Source organism: Semicossyphus pulcher, unplaced genomic scaffold (genome assembly GCF_022749685.1).
Source record: "Semicossyphus pulcher isolate SPU_LCO1_2020_fin unplaced genomic scaffold, fSemPul1.0.p SCAF_1, whole genome shotgun sequence".
In the NCBI taxonomy this organism is placed as follows: domain Eukaryota; kingdom Metazoa; phylum Chordata; class Actinopteri; order Labriformes; family Labridae; genus Semicossyphus; species Semicossyphus pulcher.
In genome coordinates, this window is record NW_027211603.1 from 15,155,069 (window position 1) to 15,178,105 (window position 23,037).

Genomic DNA, 23,037 nt, shown 5'->3' on the forward strand with positions numbered 1-23,037 from the left:
TTTTTGCTATTAAACAAACACCTTCACATGCCTTGTTTGTCTTGTCGGGTAAAAGCTACATCTGCAGCCAGACCCCAAACGCTGTACATTCTAAGTGCAAAGCAGCTTTGATGTGAGCGGAGAGGGGAAGAGCACAGGCACTTGTGGGCTATAGACATGGGAGGCAGGTGGTTGTCTGTGACAGACGGGTCTGTGGTAAAGAGACCCAGAGGGCCTCTGAAGTAGCTCTGCAGCCGCCCTCCGAGAGCCTCAACACAGCAGCATTGCAGTACAACACACATGCAATCGCACACATACACACACATTTGAATAGCCTCTGTAGCAGACTGCTCCTCAGGATGCTGGGGTGTGCATGCTGACTGATGGAGGTAATTGACAGGCAAAGGGCTGCTCAGGTGTCCTCATCTGTGGCACATTAAGGGGTTTAAGGATTTTAACAAGTTTTATTATGTAGAGTTAGAAACATAAAAAAGTTAACAAATACCTACAATCAATATTCATTTAAAATGATCAATTCTATAATACGACCACTCATTATTTTAATAGCACCTTTAAAAAACATTTACTATGTAACTAGCAAAAATGGCAACAAGATGTCTTAATCCTGACTGATTGAAAGTAAAACAAAAAAAAGACAAGTATAAAACATTTCTTTCTTTTTTATATAAGATCAGATAATACTTTATTGATCCCCAGGGAGGAAATTCGGGACGATTTATCAAGAGCATCCTCTGCAAAGCTTTAATATTTTTGTAACTCGTGTGAATCGATAGGTATGATATATTTGTTAGGCGTAGTAGAGTCAACAATATGGTTAAAGTAGATATGGTCAAAATGTGTCAGATCTTTTTCTGAGGTAAACAAGACTAACAGCCGGTGGTTTAGATTAGTCGGTAGAGCAGGCGCCGTGTGTACAGAGGCTACAGTCCTCATCGCACTGATCGCAGGTTCGACTCCCGGTCGGCCGGTCATTTGGTGCATGTCATCCCCCACTCTCTACTCCCCATATTTCCTGTCTCTCTTCAGCTGTCCTGTCTAATAAAGGCAAAAGCCAAAAACAACAACAACAAAAACCCAGGCTAGCAGCCATCCCAGTAACCTGAGGACAGATGAAAAGGCTTTACAGTTAAGTAATCACAAATGGCTGGATGATGGCTTCCTAAATAAAAGAGATGAACATATTTATATTAAATATGATCACCTCCAATAGTTGTGATTATGTGTCTGGACATGAAACACTGCACTGTACAGACTGTAAAATGTTTCTTTATCCTAGATTTATTATATTTAGAGATAATTTAAAATAAGTAAAAGGTGAAAATAGGAAGTGAAAGAAAGGATGTGAAAAAGAGTAAAAGACAAAATGAGCAAAAGAGAAAACAGAAAAGGTAAAATGAAGGACGACAGGGAGAGACGGAGAGAAGAAAAAGGCATAAGGAGAAAGGAATGAGAGTGTTGCCGTTGCTGATTACCTGACTCCACTGCTGTGCCATGCGTCTGTGTGGGCTGTGCCCTGAACCTGCGCCAGCTGATTAACCCAGCACTGCTCCACTCCCCTCAAGCACTCTCCACTGTCTCTGCCACGCTGCATAATCATCCAGCACCGGGGCCGGGAGGTGCAGAGTCGGCGAGTAGGTCGTGCCACCCTGGCGCTTGGTACCAGACCACCCTACACACCAACTGCACCTCTGCCTGCAGCCTGACTTGTAACGCAGGGATGAGAGTTTGGCACATCAACATTCCTGCCCAGTTTATAGCATTCCTGACTTTTTATTCAGGATTGTCAGTGGCTCCAGACGTGGTTCTATCATTCACCCCTGCGTTATAACACTCTGTTATCACTGTGCTGTTGATTAAAGCTGACTTTTCCAGCGTAGGTGTGCTGGATACAGATGTGTGTCGTGTTTATTCTCTTCACCATGAAGGCCAAAGTTTAAATCAGAGCTAAGTGTTCCCCCGTTAAAGGCTGCAAACTCCTGGCTGCTTAGCTACCTTCTGCTTTCTCAGACTCCACAAACCATAATTAACACCACCTTCTGTCAGACGCAACCCTCAGCCACGGTCTGCGTGCTCACCGTGCACTCCCATGTGCAGAGTATTCTCTCCCCCTCTCTCTCCCCCTCATTCTTCTCCCCGTTTCCTTCATGTCTCTGTTTGTGCACAGGGAGCACTCAGCCAGTCAGCCACAGACAGGACCCTTAGTTAAATACTAAACCATACACAGGTGGGACTGAAAAACAACAACAGCTTGAGACAGGACACAGATTTACGACGGCTCGAGGCACTCAGCTGAGAATAGGTCTCCGCTAGAAAATGAACAAATTACACAGCAGTCACCCTAACACAAATGCACACTCAAAAGCAATTTGAGAAATTACAGTTGGGAGGTTTGCTCTGTGTAGTCTCTGCAGATGAAAAGTAAAGCCTGAGCACATTATGGATATGCCCTATGAAAGTGTACCTCATCATTTCATCTCAGTTTTTCGCTTGTCATGTCTCATTTACCAGCGCGGCTAGCGCTGTAGAAGACAGAAATCTGCTGTGTGAAAGCCAGAGAGGAGCCATTTGATACGGCCAAATCGCCCCTGAGCTGCACAAACCCAGCAATCACTGCATTTGAATGAAAAACTGTCAGGAAGCTCAATGGAGCCCTGACAGAACACAGAATCACACTCATCATTTAATATAAATCCCATCCCTTGTCGCCAACCCCCCCCCACCCCTGCCCCGACCTGTGTTTGTCTTACAGGAATCTGACAGCAATAAAGTATGCTCCCTGTACTCCTTCCGGAACAATTCCACTTCTCCACACAAGCCGGAGGAGGGGGCCCGGGAGCGGAGCGACCTGCTGAGCGGATCAGCCTTTGGAACTCCGGAGCGCCGCAAAGGAAGCCTGGCAGACGTAGTGGACACGCTGAAGCAGAAGAAGCTGGAGGAGATGACAAAGACAGAGCAAGACGGTATGACTCCCTACGTGTGTGTGCGTGTGTGTTTGTGTGTACGCTGTTTCCCTCCAACGTGCGCCTGAACTTCCAAAGCTTTCCCTCTTGCTAGCTCCCTGAATGTCCGAATCTTTTTCTCGAGCACACACACACGCTGGGAATACTGACGCTACCGTGTTTCCACTTGGTTCTGAACCTCCTCCAACATGACAAAGACTGTGTGGCAGTGCACATCAGCATAAGTGTGGTCTTCCTCTGTGCCAAGCAAAACTCTTTGACTATAAAAGTCAAAGTGCTGACCTGATGCCAGGAACATTACCTCTTCTTACTTTGCCGCACAGAACACTTTTCACTCAGCGCAGGTATTCATCAAACTTTGCTACCACAATTTCCGACCTTTTATTTTCCTACAACTTAAAAATCCTTTTCTGCGATAAGACTGCTGGGCCTATGTCATATCTGCACCCCGTTTCACCCTGCTCGGCTCTCCCTCCCACAGCCTGCAGTCTATCAAGAGTATGGCGGAAAAACAAATATTTGAAAGAGCTGCTGAAACACATCCCCCTTCTTAATTAGGGCTGTAGTAATATAACTACATCCAATCAAATGCTAAACCCCCTCGGGAACGCATGTGTCTCATTTAGTGTCTGGGGAGCTCTTAGCTTAAGCACTTCATCAGACGAATAAATTAGACCTCTGTTAGCCTAAAAATAATTTGCCACTTCTTTTTTAAGTGTTCGTTTGGTGATCTTTGTATCAGAGCGTCACAGGGCTCTCAGATAATCGGTTAGTCTCCTCCTGGTGTGGGGACTGATTATGTGTGGTGTGGTTTGGATAATAATAAACACAACAATGGGAGATCATTTGGAAAGTTTGGATGCTGGAAATGGAGCGAAATGACCAACAAAGGTCCACCACAACACGCAAGATACATCTGGACACGCTTATTCTACGATAGTAGTTACTGATATCAGGAACATGCCGTATTCTTACGACTGGTCCTCTTGACACTGGGCTTAAATCTGGAGCTGATCCCAAGGTGCAGAGAAAGTTGTCTTCCTGTACACAAAAAATGTTAGTTGATAAAAGAAGTAAAGTGGTTTTGCTGCTCTTTGTTTTACCCAAAGGTAAGGATATATTTCATGCGCCTTGCTTCTCTCAGGGTTGATTTTCCAGGCCAACACTGTCGGTGCTCTCTGCAGCGACGGCGAGCGTTATGGTAATGAGCCCCAGCTGGTGAAGGCTGGTTGTTGCAGTAATTTAAATGGTCAAGTGCAGCTTGTAATCCAGGGCCGTATGTTAGCGCAGGGAGGAGAGGCTGCTTTAGAGTGCCATACAGCTGTTTTAATCTCCTGTTAATAATAGAGACTTGGTCTGCCTCATGCGCTGTGTATCATCGCCACCTAAATAAAGTCCCTTGTTGAAGGAAATTAGTTTCCGAGCGGGGAACACAGCAGAAGACAAGAGCCTCACAAAGTTCAGTCTGCTGTCCCCGAGCTGCAGGAACTGAGAGATACTCCGTTCTGGAGAGCACTCGAGGAAGCTTCAGCGGTGATGATCAGTGATTACTGTAAAATGGAAGGAGAGGGACTCTTAGAACAAGCAAAGGAAAATCTCGCAGACAAATCATAATCTTATGCCTTTGTTTATGGAGAGAGACACAGTCGGAGACATGAAAGGGGGCAGGATTAACCTATTAAAGAACATACAAGAAGGTTGGAGAAGCCATTTGTTGTCTTAATGACGCCGCTAATGTGACACAAGCAACAGATGAGCTAAATATATCGCTTATCTAAGCATGACAACTGTTGTTTCTAATTCTGCTGCTTTGGTGCCTGAGTGGTCGGGATCACCGGGGTCCTCTGAGACTCTCCACCATCTGCTACCATTCTTCTGTGGGCTCACTTGTCTGGTCGGCACAGTTCATTGTCCTGATGGGCTGGGGATGAACCTGGTGACCTCAAGTGGAGCGGGGAAACAAATGGTCGAGTATCCAGATATTGTTGACGATGGTTGTAAGTGTACAGTGCTTCCTGCTGTTGAGTTTGGAGTCGTTTATGCTGTCAGAACGACACATTTGATCCCTAACAACTCCTTTTTATGTGCTGATATTGTATCTGAATTATTGAGTGATTTTGATCATGTGACCTTCAAGAAGCAATAATTAGGTGACAGCTATATCCCTGCTAAGGCTCCCTTAACCGATACTGTATGTGTCCATTTAAATAAGAGTTAAGGCCAGTTTCCTTCACTGACCATGGTGTCTTCTTCTAACAATAGAGTCCGTGTCTCAGTGTTGTACGTATCACTCCTCCATTCTTCCATCTCTATATACTTGTACCCTTTCACCCTCTCCATCCTTCCACCCTTCCTCTCCATTTCTGCTCCTTAAAGTGCTTTAAGTGCTTGTGACTGTGCTAATGAATGAAAATGTCCTCCCAGCAGCAAGCGGCGCATTTAGCTGAATAGTCACCTTTGCTGTAAAAGCTCTATTAGGCCCAGTTGCCAGCAGGGCTAACGATTGTGCCCCATGTTTATTTACTAGGTATTGTAAATGCATTATTTATGGATAGGTCTCCAGACAGCACTTGTCAAGAGTTAAAAATGTCAGTATAAAGTATGAGGAGGGGAAAAGAAAAACAGCCGGCATTATAAAAACTCAAGGTGACCTTGATTTGATTCACATGCAATTAGAACAGTTTTATATAATGCACTAAAGTATGAATCAATACTGTGCAAGTCAACACAGAAATACTTTGTGTGTTGGGCCTTTATGATCGTCCCCAAGACAAGGACGGGTAATTGAGTTTAAGCTTCCTGTGACGGCTTTTAGGGATTTTCCTGGGCCTGGTATCTGCACGTTGAGTCCTTGTCAGTAGAAACCTGCAGTGAATAGGATGCACTTATGTGTCTTTTGTCATCTTTGTGTTAGTGAGTGGTTGCTTTCTTTTTGTTTTGGTGAGTCAAACTGCCTAAATGACGGGCGTATAGATACTAATCTGAGTAAAAGGTTCAGGAAGTTTAAACTGGTTTCAGTTGGTGCCATTAAAATGCTACAACTTAGTGTCATAGTTTCTCAGTATTTGAGTAAGAAGCTGTCTTTACTTTTGTTGATTATAGCTATGGCACCAATGATCATAGTAAACCAATATGCTCAGTTACCTGGATATTGTTAGAAAACAGCTGCATGTAATCCTGGGCCATAATTTATCGTGCATTTTACTTGTAATCTGAAGCTATCCTCAATAAACATCAAGAAGCAGACAGACAGTCAGGCAACTACATTAAAGTGATGCCCTTCTTTGACACTCCAGCCTTTTCCACCAGTCAGGGTGGATCTCAAGCAGAATACTCCACACCTGGAGCCCTTTGACAGTGTCATGGCTAATTAGCTTAGCAAAGGGGAGCCGTAGCACCTTTCAGCCAGACTGTGAGCCATTTTTAATCCCAGGTAGAAGGACGTTTACTGAGAAAAGAGTAAGGTATGGCAACCTGATCATTGCCTGTGACACAAACCAGCACAACACGGCGTGCCACTGCGAACTAATTGTGTCGGGGCATTGGGGTTATACAGTATGTGTGTACTGTACGTGTTAGCCCTTAGACCTTTCTCCTCTCTCGCTCCGCCTTTATCACCTCTCCTCTATTTAGAAGTGTAATCCCCACGGCGAGGTTGTGTATTATCACTGTATAATGACTGCGCAGTAGGTTGAGTGTGGGGGGAGTGATCAGCATTGTGTGCGTGGCCCCAGGTCATTATCCCCTATTACAACAGGCCATGTAATGAGATTCAGGGATGGGTGAAAGCTTTGGGAGAGAATAGGATCAGCTCTAAGCCTGTGGTCTGATTAGCACTGATGAACTCTTGACTCTGTTGTAACACCGTCCCCTGTCAGTGTCACAGCCCCTGCTGACGCCTCGCTGGAAATTGGTTGCAGGTGCTTAAACGCACAAAGACTTCTTTATTTTTTTAATCGAAACGTAGCATTTCAAAGGATTTTTTCCTAAAGGTGAATTACATTATACATATATTACAGTCTATCTTATACATTCCTTCCCTCCCCCCAACAGACTGATGCACTTCCTCCCCTCCTCTTCCCCTACCCTCCCTTCTCCCCTCTCCTCTCATCCCAGCTGCCATGTCATCTGGTTCTGCTTTATCCCACCTAATTAATAGGAATCTTTGTTATAATGATCTGAGCATGAGCCTCTGACTCTATGCATATGCAATGAGTGCTAGAAATCCAGTTGCCTTGGTTGCAGGTTTTTTCGTGGCAATCTTCACACATAGCTCTGCGCTGCCTCTGAGCGCAGCTTCCTACCGGACAGCGTAAGGCCGGGACCCTCCTGGCAGGACACACGCACACAGGCCAAACATCAGTCAGCATCTCTCCTGTGCGCCGCGTCCCCACCTCCTTTAATAGTCTCTTCTTTATTCTGTCTACATGATTTCAGCCAGCTACTTAACTTGATGCAAGTAATCTATTTGATCAAATAGCCAATATAGATCTGTGTGTGTGCGCTTGCATGTACTGTATGTGTCAGTGGGGGCCTTCCTGTGTGTGTGTGTGTGTGTGTGTGTGTGTGTTCTCTCTTGGCCTGTGGCGTGGTGCAGCAGCCCAGCGGAGCAGTGCTCTGGTCTGTCACTTTTGTTTGAATAGGTAATGTAGATCTGTTCAGGCTGAAGAGACATGAGCTGGAATCGCTTGTTAGGACACATGATCAAAAGCGGCTCTCTGCTCTCTGCCAATCAACCCTCTTGTCACCCTGTGAAGCAGACGTTAAATAGATTTTTCGGCTGTATGCCGCGGGCAGCCTGCCAGCCTGACATGTGAACTTTCACAAAAAAAAAAAAAAAGACACCCTGCCCCTCTCTTCTTCCTAATCTCACTTTCTCATCCTCTTCCTTCTTGTCCACTTTTTTCCCTTCTCTCTTTTTCTTCTCTATTTTTTCTCTGATCTGGATCACCCGTACCTGATCCAGATCAACCTTTCCCCTCCTTCCATGATTTTTGTCTCCCACCCCATCTTATTCTCCTGTGGCAAAGTTGCTCCTCTGCCAGGCTGAGATCAGAGCCCAGGGCTAAATGGAGTGGCAGTATGAGGGAAACAGGGAGCACAGAGTGTCTGGTCTGCTCCTGCTGAATTATGTATTTACTATCTGTTCCAAAACAGAGCCCTCACACAACACAGGCACGTCCCCCACAGGACGCCGGGGGGGGGGCGACACAGGTTTCACTTTACACAAGCTAAGATATAGATTTTGTTGCCCCCCTTTCAAAACGGGAACCCTTTCTGCTGTCTTGGTCATTCACATGACAAAACAAGCAGCTGCTTCTTCAATGTGCCATTCTTTGCATTCAAGATCACCTTCCCCACTTCTCATATTCCGATTAGTCAACAGTAGCAACTGCTGCGGAGCATTCCAGGGGCCATCTTCCCGGGTTTCAGCTGTTCAGCGTGTCCCCCTGCACCCATGCAGCACAAAACTCCCATTGTGATCCTGGCTTACTGGCTGCACAGGAACCCCTTGATAGGAGGAAACGGGTGTCTGTGAGAGACAAATCACAGCCAGGGCTGCACAGAGGCCTGTTTGTCTTTACACACTCGCACACTAACACGCTGGTTGTAGGTTTGTCTTATCAGTGACGTCACTGCTTGTGCAGGGAAATTGCAAATGATCTTATTTGATGTTAAAACAATAGATCAATCTCAGTACTGTATGTGGATGTCTGTGTGATTAAATCAGCTACAGCTTTAAATGTTCGGACTGCTTTTGGAGCGGCACAGAGATGGTTAAACGCTGACACATAAGACGGCTGAAGCCATTAATGGTTCTATATCGGTCATTGGGCTGTGACGCCAAAGATTGGGAAATGCATCTAAAAGGAACACGAAGAGGGACACAGATGGAAGTGACAAACTTCATGTAGTTAAGACAGTGGAGGAGGAGGGGTTAATGCAGTCGGAAAATTGGACAACAGAGGCTATTCCACAATGGGATGGGGTGCAGAGGGAGGGCACTTGTGTCCTGCTGTGCGTCTGTGTGAGTGTATGTGTGTGAGGGCTCGCAGTAGGGTTACTCTGAAAGACTTGTGTGCCAGCTCAGTATCACTGTCCTAGCTGAGGCATTCAACTCCCAAGCATTCTCCACACATAACTTGACAAAAGAGCCGGTGTCATCTGACCAAGGATCAAAATAGTGAGAGTGTAACTCACACCCCGGGCACAGACAGCCTCTGTGGCCTGCTAATGATTTCAGAGCACATTGCAGGCTTGTTCTGGAAGTCAGACGTACGTCAGCCATCCTGCAGAGAGATCCGCCTCGACACAAGCGAACATGACAACTCGTGCAGGTGCAGCCTATTAACATATTTGCATTGTTTTCCTCCCGAACAGCAAAGCGAGCTTGAGTGTCTCGCACCAAACTTTGATGAACAAAGAGACTGTTTAATAAGCAGTGATGAAACAGATGTTTCCTCCCACTCCATGCTTTTCTTTCTCCTTGTTCAATAACGTTACACGTGCCAGGAGATGAGATGAGGATGTCAGAAGAAACGAATAGAAATGTGTTTTATTGCACTGCAAAGCCTGAGTGCCAATGATTATAATTATTTGATGAACGTCATCTCTCTTTGGAAGTACCTCCACAATAATATTTGAAGTCTGCACCGGTCGAGTGGTTAATGCGCTGTATGAACACGTCGTAAAGATTAATCGATTAGTTGACGTTATTTGAAATGTTGTTATTCTTGTTTCAATGAGTTAAATATCGGGAAAAGCACACTGGGTTGTTAGACTATATAAACATTTAACTTCCTGCTCACCTCCTCTTCCCTTCCTCCTTGTCAGTTTTTCCCTGGGTGGGTGGCACTCTGCTCCACAAAGCCGATACTGTAAGCCTTGTTAGCTTCCCCCGTTGTGAGCTGGACCAATGAGCTCAGTCGCTCATGAGAAGCAAATTTCTCCGTCTTCGCCCAGCAGGTCTCGGCCCGTACGGCTCTGTGTCCAACAGAAAGGGAATGGGCCGGTTGAAAAGGAAAGAAATGCAGCTTCTATTGTTGCTAAACCAACTTGAACAACAGCACATTGAGTCACTTTGAGCAAATGAATGAGGACTTTAAGAAGTTTACTTCTTCAGGCAAAATGAAAGTGAACAGTGTACAAATGTTCTTTATGAACCTTTTATTTTGTCAGATCTGGTGTTAATCAGAATTTAAAAATGTTATGTAACAACCTTAACAAAGACCACACAGCGATGTGAAGTAAGGTCAATAAACTTTTTTAATAGTAAGACTTTTTTAATGTGTGCACACGTCTCCTCTTTTTCCCCTCTGAGATGGAACAACATAATCTAAAATTAGTGGCCTTTGGTTTTACAGTCCAGTAAGCAGCAGTGTTGCATCCTGAACTTTGGCATCTTAGTAAACAAAGTTGGCTGCAAGATGCAATAAACGACTCTAATTACTATTTGAAAATGGGAAAGCCGAACTGCAGAAGCAGAAATTAATAATATCCTCACTCTGAGTTAAAAATTTGTCATTGACTTCAACTGACCTTGTTTGAGCTAAAGTCACCACCCTTACAGTATGCTGTATTATCAAAGTACAGTATACCACCCGGCTTATTTTTGTAATATGTGCCTTTTTTAATGTCACATGTTGAGGTTCGGCCTCTGGAGCGCGTCGCTGTCGCCCGCCGTTTACGATGAAATAAAGTTTCCGTGTCTATAGCTTACACTTGGCTTCACTGCAAATTGTAATGCATTCATGTGGATCCTATTAGTCCCTTTTTGTCCTTGTAGAGTCAGACACCCATTAATTTACTAAATCACACTGAACAGCCATGATCACAGCGCTCCACGTTTTCTTCACACGTCTATTAATTTAACATAGATGAATAAATGTGAATGTTTCCCAGCATTGATTAGTGGGCAAGTTTAGATCTGACAGTTAAATTGCAGGGTACCCAAAAAAGAATCTCCCCAATGCAAGGTACCCAGTAATTTAATTTTTGTGTGAAATTATTATAATTTATTACAGTGTGTGGACCCTAATGATTACCGACATCAAATGGAAATTATAAATTGAAATCAAGTCCACAGATTTCTTCCTCGTAATGTTCGTCTTCACAAGTGCTGATCCCCTCATCAGCAGCGGCTATCATACCACATGTAACACTTTCTTTCTAGTCAACTACACACGTTCATGTATTACTAATTTTTCTCTCTTTCTGCCTTCCAGTTTTGTTTTATTCCACTATTGTTAACTAGTTAAAAAAATAATTAACCAATGCCACACTTGAGATATTTTAAGGCACTGTGTTTGATTAAAGGCTTCATTAGGCTTCAATCAAAAACAATTGTGTGACACAAAACACAGAGTGAAATGTTTGTGTTTTTATAAAACCTCCACTTCTCTTTGACCTTGTCTGTCTCTTTGTACATATTTTCTCTTCCTTCATTCAATCAAATTAGCGACTGTTTGTTTCCCTGATGAATGGTGGGGTGCATTGTATTGATAGCCGTGTTCAATAGACTCACTCTGCTGCCAGAATAGAGGCTTTAAAGCAAAAGCAGGGGAAAGGAGAGGGAATGAAAAGTTCATTTTGCTATCCAAGCATTTAATGGTCCTAGTTCTTAAAAGTGACCTTGTGGGGTAGAGAGCGGAGCAGCACAGCAGCTCCTTCCAGATGCACACATGGCATCCATCGGGGGCACAATCACGCACAGTCCCAACACCTCAGGCTCGGACATATGTTGAGTTTTATTTCATTCTTCTGACATTAATCCTATTCACCAGCTGTTCTGCCAGCTGCCACTCTCCGGCTTAAGGGGAGATTGCAGTTTTGGGGGCTCTGAGTACTGGTTTATCTTGGCTCCTCATCTGCTCCTCGCGAAGTTTTGATTGGATTTTTTTTCCTTGCCCTCTTCCGACTTCCAGGTTCCTTGAGTTGCATACTTCATTGCAATATTTTTACAACTTTACTTTTCTTTTTCCCTCTCCAAATTGAGTAGATATGAGGGAGATAGGGCTGCTCTTTCACTTTGAATCTGTTTTCTGGCCAATTTGTACTGCAAGGCATCGAAGTCTTGAGCCGTGTTTCTTCAAGATATGTTCAAAAAATAAAAATGTACAGTGAGTAATAGCAGTACAGAGGTAGGAGATGGGGATGACAACACATCTTAGATGCAGCACACTTGCCTCTTGTCTGCACACCTCAACTTCTCCCCTGCTTTCTCCCAAGAATTCACTTGAATCACAGACCTGCTCACCCCACTGTCATCTCCCAGCATTTCTGCAGGATTAGCCTGGACATGGCCCCGGCCTGTACAGTTATGATTATTGACATATTGGGTCTGACATATTTCACATTTATGTGCATTGTCTGGAAGCATACTCAAGTGTTCTCAATGTCATTTCTGCTGAAGTACGGCCGGGCGGTCTGCGAGCAGGGGCCGCAATGAATTGATCATTGCTCACTGCTCACTTTAATAATTCAAGCCTGATTGCCACAGAGTGCCGCAGTAAAATGGATTGGGAGAGGTCACATGCTGCTCAGCTCAGGAGGTGAAGCCTCTTGGGGATGGTTAATTCATATATGCTTGATAGACACGTGTCCTATTTAGAGAGGTCAGGGTGCTGCGCGTGTCGACGTCTTCGCAGAATGGCCAGGTCAACACTGTGGGATTAACACGGTGGTCAGTGCAGATAATGGCGACGGATAAGGGAGAATTTTTTGAGGTGTTTAGCTGCCTGAGGAAAAAGGTAAAAGATTCAAAAAGGGACCTGCAAATTTTACTACCTAAAGCGGCGCAGTTTGTAATCATTTTGACCTCCGGTTGTATGTGTCGAAGTCTTTCAGTGCACTTTGAATCAAACTGTGAGACCCACAGCTGCTAATGGGATAAATACAAGAAAAAGAATCAAATACGCCGGAAGCTACATGAAAAACTTTCCAAATATCAATGAAATATAGCAGCAGAAAATAGATCAGTTTCTCAACCTGACATGAAACTACAAGTGATCCGTGACCCCTTCACTTACAGTTGATGTTGGCCCCTCTTTCAAACAGGAATGTAGATAAGTGTGAGATATGTTGGACATCATTTTTAGGTAAAGAATAAAAAGAAAAACAGAAAATGAAGCCACAAAGGAGTAAATCAGAACCTCAGATACATCCCATCTCCTACAGTATATTTATAGCAACTGTTTACAGGAGCAAACAGAGAGTCTAAAGGTGACTAACAGAGATGTTCACCAAGTGGAATAATGATTAGGTGTCAGTTAAAGAAAGCCCACCACGAGGTGCAGGTGCTGCACAATACACTGCCATGGTTGGACCTTTTTATTTATGCATGCCAGCACTTGTAATTACATATTAAAAAGCTGGAATGATTTAACTGCACCCAAAAAGTCTCGTGGAAATGGTAGAGGTTATTAAAACTGTTGACAACGAGGAAAGGTAATTGCCTGAAAATGAGCGACAACGCACTGTTGTGCTCAGAATGTTTTTTCCCCCCGGCTCCCTCTTTAGCGTTTGCATTGTGCGGCATCACCCGGGTGTGTAACCTATTGCGTTCCGATTGCTCCCTTGCAATTAGTGCCCTTTTTGTCCTCACTTCAATAACGCCATGATTATGGAGACTTCAGGAGTATTTGCAGCATCCAGCAGCTGTTGTCTCAGGGACTACCGGCTGAATGACAAAAACATGTTTTCTCTCTGCATTTCACTTCCCTGCCTGCCTCTTGTAATTATTATGTTTTATTTGCTGTGATGATGGGGTCTTGTTTTTAGTGTGTCTGTGATTAAGATATTCAAAGGACTTCTTGGAGTGTGTCACAGTCATTTTCTTTTTTTATCAATCTCGACTTTTGATTTGTTTCCCGTGCAGAGCGGAGTGGATGTGAAATTAGACGTGAGCCTATCATTGTCTGACGGAGATTTGGAGAGTTTTATCTCTGACATGTACGCCTGAATTAAAGAAATATACTGTACGCAGCGGTGAAATGTAAGAGTCCCTTTCAGAGCTATTTAAGACGTCCTAGTTTATCTTTGTTTTTGAGATCGTAGACACATCATTTCTACATGTGTAATCACATGATACAGTCAGTATAATGAAGTAAATCAAAAGCACTAATATCCTATAGAGTTCTTCATGCATAATTTATGACTGTATCAATCATTGCCAAATGGCAGGGTGTGATTTGTGTGATTTCCAAAGAAGTTACAGTGGATATTTCTCATCACATTGCTCACTTCATTAGACCCTTTAGCCAAGCTTCACAAGGCAGCAGTCATCAACATGTTATAATATATGACTGTATTTCATAGACAAGATGCATGAGGGAGAAGTGGTTTTGATGTTACACTTAGGACATGATATTTACTAAGCATCTTTGTTAACCTTTCCTTTCTATGGTCCAAGACATTTTCAACAAATTGCATCGGTTATATTTCCACATTTTATACACACGGCTATTTCTGTTGGAGCAAGAAAACATGCATTTGTGTAACCTTTTGACACCTAGCCTTTAGTGTGGAAGGGAAAGAACCTTGCTAAAGGAAATGATGGTTACTGTAAGGACACAAAATATGGAGTAGCTGCTTTATTGTTACAATAAATACAAAAAGGTTGCATAAATGATGATGCAGCTTTGTTCCATTTTGTATCCTTGCTCAGCTCTCTTATGCTCAGTTTAGTTTTCAGAGGAGGAGTTTTCTGGTTGACTTAAACTGGATTATGACAAACTGTAAAAAAAGAGCTGCTCAAGCTGAAGCTTGTTTAGAGTCTCTAACCCCCACTTCCTGTGTTCCCCCCGCTCAGCATTGTTTCTCTGTACGCGCCTCTGCATTCTGGGGAGGAAATTATTTATATGGTCAGTGTCAGTTGATCATTGATTTGGTAATTACATGTTTCCCCTTGAGGCGGGGATAACTGATATACAAGGCCAATGCTAAAGGGGAGGTCTCTCAGTCTGTTATCCATGACTTATGGCTAATTTGACTCTCCCAGATAGCCGTCTTTTCTCTGCCAACGGCTTTTCAGCACAACAAACACTCAAACACGAGTATCATCTTTCTCCCAGGAGAACAGCGCACACAGAGAAGGCCTGACTGCGGTGGCAGACAGACAGAACCATTTCATTGCTGACAACACGGGGTAATAAAATACCAAGTGCTGCATGTTGTAACAAACCATTCTTGTGCTTTGAGGCAGTCTCGGCCTTTTCAGACATGACGGCGTGTTTTGTTGCATCAACAACTTTAGTAGATTAAACCTTTTAGTGGCTGAAAGTGTGACATGTAAAAGCTGCCTTTCTGCGCGTGCACTGCTGGTGTATTTACTAACTTTTATATACACACCGGACTTCATATCTCCACGGCGGCCTCCAGAGCAATTTGAAAATTAGTGTGCCATGAATTTTTAAGATCTGCTTTATTACTGTCCAATCCAATTCCAAAGTGACAAGACTTGATTTGTTTGAAGCTGTTTATTCGTCTATTTTGTGTTCTATTCAGTGATTCGAGCCTCTCTACAGTTTGCAATGATCGTTTGAATGAACTGCTCTGTTTAGAGCGGCAATAAAAACATAAATTAGCAAACTACTCTTCCCTTCGTGAAGCACGGGCTTTTATGGCCGACTAGCACTCAATTTAATAAAAGTATTTTGTCTTTCAGTGTGAACAATAAAAAAATAATTCAGATTATTAAATGTGGAATTAAAAGACAAGAGAGTAAAAACAGTGGAGCGAACTGAAGGAAAGGAAGTGGAGACAGTCGGTGTCAGGACTGATAGCTTACCTGCCTCTTAGCTTCTCTACTGTGTACTCTGGCAGCACTGACTGCTGGTGCTGAGAGCTTTGTTTACATCACACGTCAACCAGGAAACGTTCCTTTGGTGAGATTAATGTGGATCATTAGCTTTGTTTTCTTTAAATACAGTAAAAGTTAAAAAGCTGCAGCCTAATCTCAGCAGCTCATCTCAGCTTTAGGTGTCTTAATCCCTGCGCCTGTGCACCCACATCAATAAGATCACAGAATACCTGCACAGGAGCGGCGCACCAGAGATGATAGCGCTGATAGGAGATAAACAAACTTTTGGCTGAATTTGGCTGCATTAAATCAGTGATGACTATTCACTTTCTTCTGAGTGCCACTTGGAAACACTTTGGAAAAATCCCGGGGAAGGGTTCAGGGCGGTTTTCCAGCAATCCAGCAGCAGCCCCAGAGAGGAGACAATGAGACCCAGACAGGCTTAGTAGTCCAGAAACCATTCCTCCCTCAATGGGAACACGTCTTGGACACACACTCCAGTAGTTTTGTCTTGTATGTTGCTATCTGCGCTAGCTGCAGAGCGGAGTGGGTCCGTGCCAGGCGATGGTCCGCAGGGACCGTTGGAATCGCCGGGGCTGGAGGAAGTTGGTCTGGGTCCAGTGGGGCGATCTGGGCCTGGTGACAAGCCAAGCTGTCTACTGCAGGGACGCTGGGAAAATGTAAATAAGAGCCTGATAAGGGCTATTGTTTTCATTCCATTCTCATCCCAGCTGAATGGCCTGCTCCCCAGCCACACAGCATTTTATCTCGAGAGGGGGAGGGAGAGAAATGGAAGGGGAGGGGGTGCGAGAGATTTAAGAGCCCCCAAAGGGAAATAAAAATAAACTCACTGGACTCTTCTGTTGTCTAAGCTAATTCCCCAGTATGTGATGTCCTACTTTGAAAGGACAAGAGCAGCAAACTTGTCTTTACACTGAAAACTTCAGAAGCTGCACTAACATCACTAACATAATGATGTTTGCCTTTCACTTACAAATCTGCCAGCACTTTGGATCCAGTTAGATCAGTGAAGTGTAAATCTTTTCGGCAATAATTTGTTATTTCATGGAGAATACAGGGTGGATCAATTTCTGACATGCTGTGTCAGAGCCCGACAGTAATTGTTACGTTGATACTAACCAGTGTTTCCAGTGGAATCTATAATTCCTGCAGCAAAAACAGACAGACGTTTTAGACACTGAAATAGCATTAATCTAAATTCTTGTGAAAAATGGGCTGAGGAAGGCTGCTGTGAAGAAAGCCAGACATCTGACTCCTTTACTGTTGTGCAGCGCGCCTGCGCAGAAGCTGCTCTGCTTTCACCAAAACCATTTTTGGTTGCCTTTTTAGTCCGCGCAGTTCGAACACTGAAAGATGTTTGAGAGTTATTTTATAGCCTAATCCAGGTCATTATTCACGTCTCCCAGGTGGAAGGCAGGGAGGACAGCGGTGCATTCCAGCTGTAGTCTCTCCTGGTGGAGGACTTGGCAGGTCGTGTCTGGCCCGGCGGAGGGGATGGAGAAGTGAGGGAGCGGCGGCTCTCCTGGGAGGGAGGTGGAAAGAAGGGGGAGGACTGGAGTAGAATGGAAGCTGGCACCACATTATCTCCAACAGTTGGTGCATTCCTTAATGATCAAGTGCTAGAGCAGCATCTGTGATGAAAGAGCGTGCGTGTACGTATGTGTGTGCGTCACAGAGGGGGAACATATGTGTGCATATTAACATATGCTCGCTGTGTTTGTTTAATTCCCCTTAGAACAACTTTAAAAATAAGCTTTTTCTGTGCTTCAGGGGAGAAAATGTCATGCACTGATGTCGCCCTGTCTGCCTGAGGATTATGATCGGAGGGGAGTTTGTTGTTCAGAGAGAGGAAGCTGTCTCACCCAGGGGTGAAACACGGGGAAGAAAAGCTGAGCTCTGCTACGCCCCCCCCTCTCTCTCCCCTTAACCCCTGTTTTAAGATGGGTGATCTTTGTGCCAGAGAGGGAGTTAACACACACAAACACACGCAGCCTTTCCTCTCTCTCTCTTAGGGTCAAGGGGACAAACTGTGAGTTGGGAATTGGAAAGTCAATAAAGCAGAAGTAATGTTATAATGACCCCGAGCTGGAGATGTCCTGTCGACCCCCATCACACTGGAGGAAGTGGACAATCAAACAAAATGGACACTCTGCTTGATCTCTCAGAAAGCCATCCTTAAACAAGGCAACAAGACGTACAGACTCCCTGTTACTCCCAGTTCCTCTGAAGTCAGAGTGTTTGTCAGAGGGAGCAGCAGTGTTTGGTTTGTGGAAGCAGAGGGCAAGAGATGTTAGGGATGGATAAAAGGAAACACTTGTATACATTTAAAGGGTATAAATCTGCTCAGTGTTTGATGACAAGAATGATAACGGAGAAGCTGGAGGGTCCGAAATATTGCATGGGACAGGTAGTTCTTCAGTTACAGTCCTTTTGTTGGCAGAACTATATTAATTAACGATTAACGGGTAGATATGTGGATAGACTATTCATCATGGTGCCTCAGGGCTTTGTGCTGATAATTAGCGCGTCTGCTTTGATTTTGCGTTTTGCTCCAAATCTAGAAAAACACGGTTTTACAAATTACACCATCCTGAGGCGCTGTGTGCAACCTGAGGACCATTTCTATAGAAATCAGCACAGCAGCGTTTTAATCATCTAATAAACATTACATTCATCGCCCTCCCAGAATTGGATTGAACGGGATAGGTGCTCCTTTAATCAGCCTCTCCAGGACTGGACTCTGCGTGACTCGATCTGGCTCATCCTGCAGGCGGTTTGTGGAGAACACTGGCTCAAGGTGGAGGCTTGCTTGTGCTCCTGGTGTTTGATGGGAACAGACTGACCCCTGAGCGGCGCGTGGATGGTGGAGGCCCGGGTCAGACGGCCCAGTGTGTTCTTTATCAGCTACCCCAGCGACAGCATGGCAGATTGCAGCCATTCCTCCTCTGATTCATTGTCTGCTGGACAAATGTTAATTGTTTTCATCATTGGCAGCCATGTGAACGCTCGGACGTACCCAGTCTCACTCCTTGCCTCCCTCTTAATGCGTCTCTGCCCTTATGCTATCCCCACAATGCCTGCTTCCCTCCTCACTCCACCCTGAGCTCATCTCTTTACTGTCGGCCTGAGTCTTTTTTAATGTCCGCCGGGCAATACCATCAAATAAAATACCTCTTTTCCATCTGCTACAATTGCTTTCTTTAATTTCCATTCAAGTAATATATTTAAGGATTTATAACATCCACAAAACTATAAAAAAAGGAAGCTATATTCTATACACAATCGTCCATACTCATATAAAAATACACTCCAAACAGGGACCTTGACTGTGTTTTTCAATTAAATAACTTGATGTATCTTTTTTTCTTTCTCAGACTCCTCATGCATGGAGAAACTGCTTTCTAAAGAGTGGAAAGAGAAGATGGAGCGGCTCAACACCAGTGAACTCCTGGCAGAAGTGAAAGGTAAGAAAACAGATTCACCACACAAACGCCTCTTTTAGCCGCGTTAACAAGTCCCTCATTCCTATCAGACGTACATTATCTGAGCACTGTATAATCTCAGAAACCGCCTTGTACTCTGAAATTAAACAAAGGCCTTGGCTGCCCTCCTCGTTCATTTCTCTCCTCCCTTATCTTTTGTTGGAATGCCCGACTCTGTCCAAAGTGCTGTCTTCAAAATTCCAGCCCGTTTGGACCTAAAAGCCGACGCTCTCTGTGCTTGTCAGCGGTTTATTGTAGCTGTCCCTGCGCCCGGCGACTCCGCTGTGGCACATGCAGTACGTTCATGCCGTTCGGGTAATTGCTGAACCCAAAGTGTGCTTGAAGTAAACAGCGAACGGCTGAGCGGAGAGGAGAAGCGCAGAGTCGTCTCCTCGGCGAGCCTGCTTTTGAGTGGAATGTCTCGAGTCTGACAGTGAACGCCCTGCACGGCGTATCAAGTGCAGCACGCCAAAGAAAAACTCAACACTCCCACAAAATCTGTGTTTATGACAGGGCTAAGGTGGGCCGAGGAAGGGCAGGGCTGCTGCTCAGTCCTTAGCACTGACTGTTACTGAGAGCTGGTGTGTTTATACAGCACAGGGAAGCACAATACCAGCTGGCTGATAACTCCAGGCTGTCACTGGCTCCTACACTTTCCCTTCATTGGAAAACTTCTTGTGTCTTTTAAGAAGACAATCCACAAAACTATGAAGAAAGATTATTCCCTCCCCGTGTAGGTGATTTTAAACATTTATTTATCTTAATAGACGTGAGTGAAGAGTCGATCTGATACAGAAACCAACATAACATTGCTGTTCTGCCTCAGCAACAAAGCTCTGCTGTCATGCCGCTTTTGTCATGTTATATTGGACCAAGCAACGCCGGCGTAAAGCCGCCCCAGTGTGTTACATGTGCACAAGGTATAAACAAATCGCGCAAGCTTCACCTACACACACACAGCGCTGTTCCGCCCTGCAGCGACGCTGTTTACACTGACGCCGTTTCGCCTCTGTTACTACCTCTGATGCCGGCTCAGAGGTGGAACGACTTCGCACCATCGTTCCGCCTCTGTGTGTTTTACATAAAAGATGAAACGTAACAGAGGCGTAATAATCCCGCCTTAAACCGGCAGTGTATAAGGGGCTATTGTTATTGGCCTCCGATCCTGCCTAAAATGTCGTATCATGTATCGGCGAGTCATTACACCGATTCCACAACATGTGTAACAAATAACAACCCTTCAGTCTAGCAGAGTTTAATGTTAGTCAAAGCTAGCAAAATGTCAGCAATCACTGTTTTGGTATCAGAAGGGTGCTCTGTATCTGCCAACGCTAAAGTCTCGGTAACAGAGTGGGTATAGGGAAGAATAAATGCTATAGGAACACATCTACACGGGTGACATACTTAAATAACGCAACTGCTTGGTTTTAATTATTGAATTACACTTTCAGAGGAAAAGAAAAAAAGCTGTTGAATGTTCTATTGAGCATATTCATTGGCAATAACCTTAATGAAGTGAAGGGTAAATCACTGCTTGGTAAACTAGATTCATTGTACCTGCCCTGGTGCACTGTGTGCCACAGTAGATCAAAGTGCACCGGGTGAAATGTTTCAGATGATTTAGCCTTTTGAAAGGCGGTCTGTTAAATTACAGGCAGGGCATTTCTTCTGTTTGATGAATGGCAACAGGAAGGTTACTTGGTGGTCTGTAAACAGGTAGGGAGTCTGATAATAAACACTATGGCCTCTGTCTCTGTCGACGAGTTATGTAGACAGTCTATACACCACAGTTACCAATATAAATGCTTCTCCTATCACAGTGGCAGCCTTAGATTTTTAATTAGCATGCCATTTCATATGACTGTAGACATTTCAAAGGGCTGCTTTGTGCTCCCCCTTACAAATGTCTCTCTCTCTCTGCGTTTGATGTCTGCCTGATGTAAATACGGGCAATTAAAAAGAAGCCCAGGGTTGGAGACGCACAAGGTCCGCCTAATTAAAACATAAACAAAGGTAGCGAGCAGAAAACACCTTATGATTAAGATCTAAAGTGTTATGATGAATCAGAGGTTCCATTAATTGTTAGGTTAAAATCAGTACAAAGGCAAACATGCCTGTAGGTTTTAAGTGAATGAAAGAAAGCAGAGACTAAAAGCTGACATGCAGATAAAGACTACAGTACCTATACTGGCACAGTGGCCTTGTCTTTTCTCTGCTGATCGCTCACTCATTCCTCAACCAATTACACGGAGCACCTCCCAGGCTACCTTTTGACATTGTTCCAGAGCCTAAAAAACCTTGAAAGACGAGTAATTGTGTTATTGCACAGGCAAGTGCAGGAATCTGACTGTTGGGGAAATAATTTGGTCTCGCTCTGAGATAACAAATAAAGCTGAAAAACAATAGGTGTGACAGGATTTGACCCGAGGCCTTAACCGTGAAAAGAAAGACATTCTTTTACTGCAGTTGTGTTCAAACATGCCCTGAATACTTTATCCCGCTGAGGTGAGCACGCACGTACAGTAAACAAACAAAACAATTGTATCAACAACATCAGAGGTTTGCTTTTCATGGTCTGCTAACCCAACAATTTACCTCTTACAGATGTATAATTATAGCTTATTGACATGTGGCTGTTTGGCTACATAATGTGCTGTTTCTGAGGTTTTAGCGCGAGTGGAAATAAGCACAGTAATCCAGCAGAGGTGGTGCGCTTAAGCCAGACATGTAGAATGGTTTTATGAAGGGTTAATGATTTCAAATCTCCATCTGCCTTTTCTTGTACGCTGTTAGGGCTTAGCACGAGCAGGTGAAGGCAAAAAAAAAAAAAAAGAGGAGTGTTTGTGAAGGAGCATTAGTGGCGGATTTCTTTTCACCAGTCAATTCCAGAGCTAACTGTTTGTTTTCATACCTGAGCTTAGCTGTCAATCTGCAGGAACGATGAGGAGGGAGATGAAATCTCTCGAACAAAACCACAGAGCAAGAAAGGGAGGCCGCTGGAAGGGCTCCAAACCACAGAAAGTAGCAGATAATGGGAGGCAAGGTGGAAAGAGGAGTGCAGAGAAAAGAGGTGGAGAGAGAAAAATATTTTAGTCCGGATACTTAGACTTGACATTTATAATTATATACGTCAAAGAGATTTTTCTATCACAAACATGCACAGCCCCTATTCAGCATATGATTTAGGACGCTTATAATGACATACTTTATTGCTCTGTGCATGTATGCATTCATATATACACACTTTGTGTCAAATGTAAATATAGCGCACAGTGTCCACTGGCAGATAAGGTTGCTCTGTGTTGCATGCTTGCTCTGTGCAGGGTCTTAGAGCCTCACACTCAACAGAGCTGTTTAAGTTTCCCCGCTGAGTGCCAGTCTCCCGGCCCCCCCATCGGGAGGGGGGTAAAAAAAAGAGCAGAACGCTCGAGCATTTACTCAAACTGAAGGAAAATATGTAGTTACTAAATTGGAACACAAGCTGTATTCATTCTCTTGGAATTTGCTAAAGAAAATAAATAAAAATAAGAAAAAAGCTCAGCATTGTACAGCAGAAACGGCAGCTGGGATACTGAAGCAGAAAAATCGGGGCTCTTGCACTGTCACAATCAATTTGAGAATGGTGTCTACATGACAGTGGTGGGCTCGCACAGACAGTCCTGTGGCAGGCAGATAAGTGGAAGCTGTTTAGGAGGAGAACACAGGGCAGGGCCGGGGCGGCAGCTGAGACTGATTTGATGCTGGCCCTACCTGTGCTGGCTTTACTCCTGCACAC

General features: G+C 44.2%; 1 protein-coding gene across 1 annotated transcript in view; it reads left to right on the forward strand.

Annotated features, from left to right (window-relative positions):
- The window catches only part of sox6 (SRY-box transcription factor 6), a 109,897-nt gene that overhangs the window by 25,641 nt on the left and 61,219 nt on the right, over window positions 1-23,037 (forward strand). The window contains exons 4-5 of the mRNA XM_069671211.1: window positions 2,750-2,960; window positions 19,155-19,244. Coding sequence (XP_069527312.1) covers window positions 2,750-2,960; window positions 19,155-19,244 — 301 coding nt within the window. The remainder of the gene's footprint in view (window positions 1-2,749; window positions 2,961-19,154; window positions 19,245-23,037) is intronic.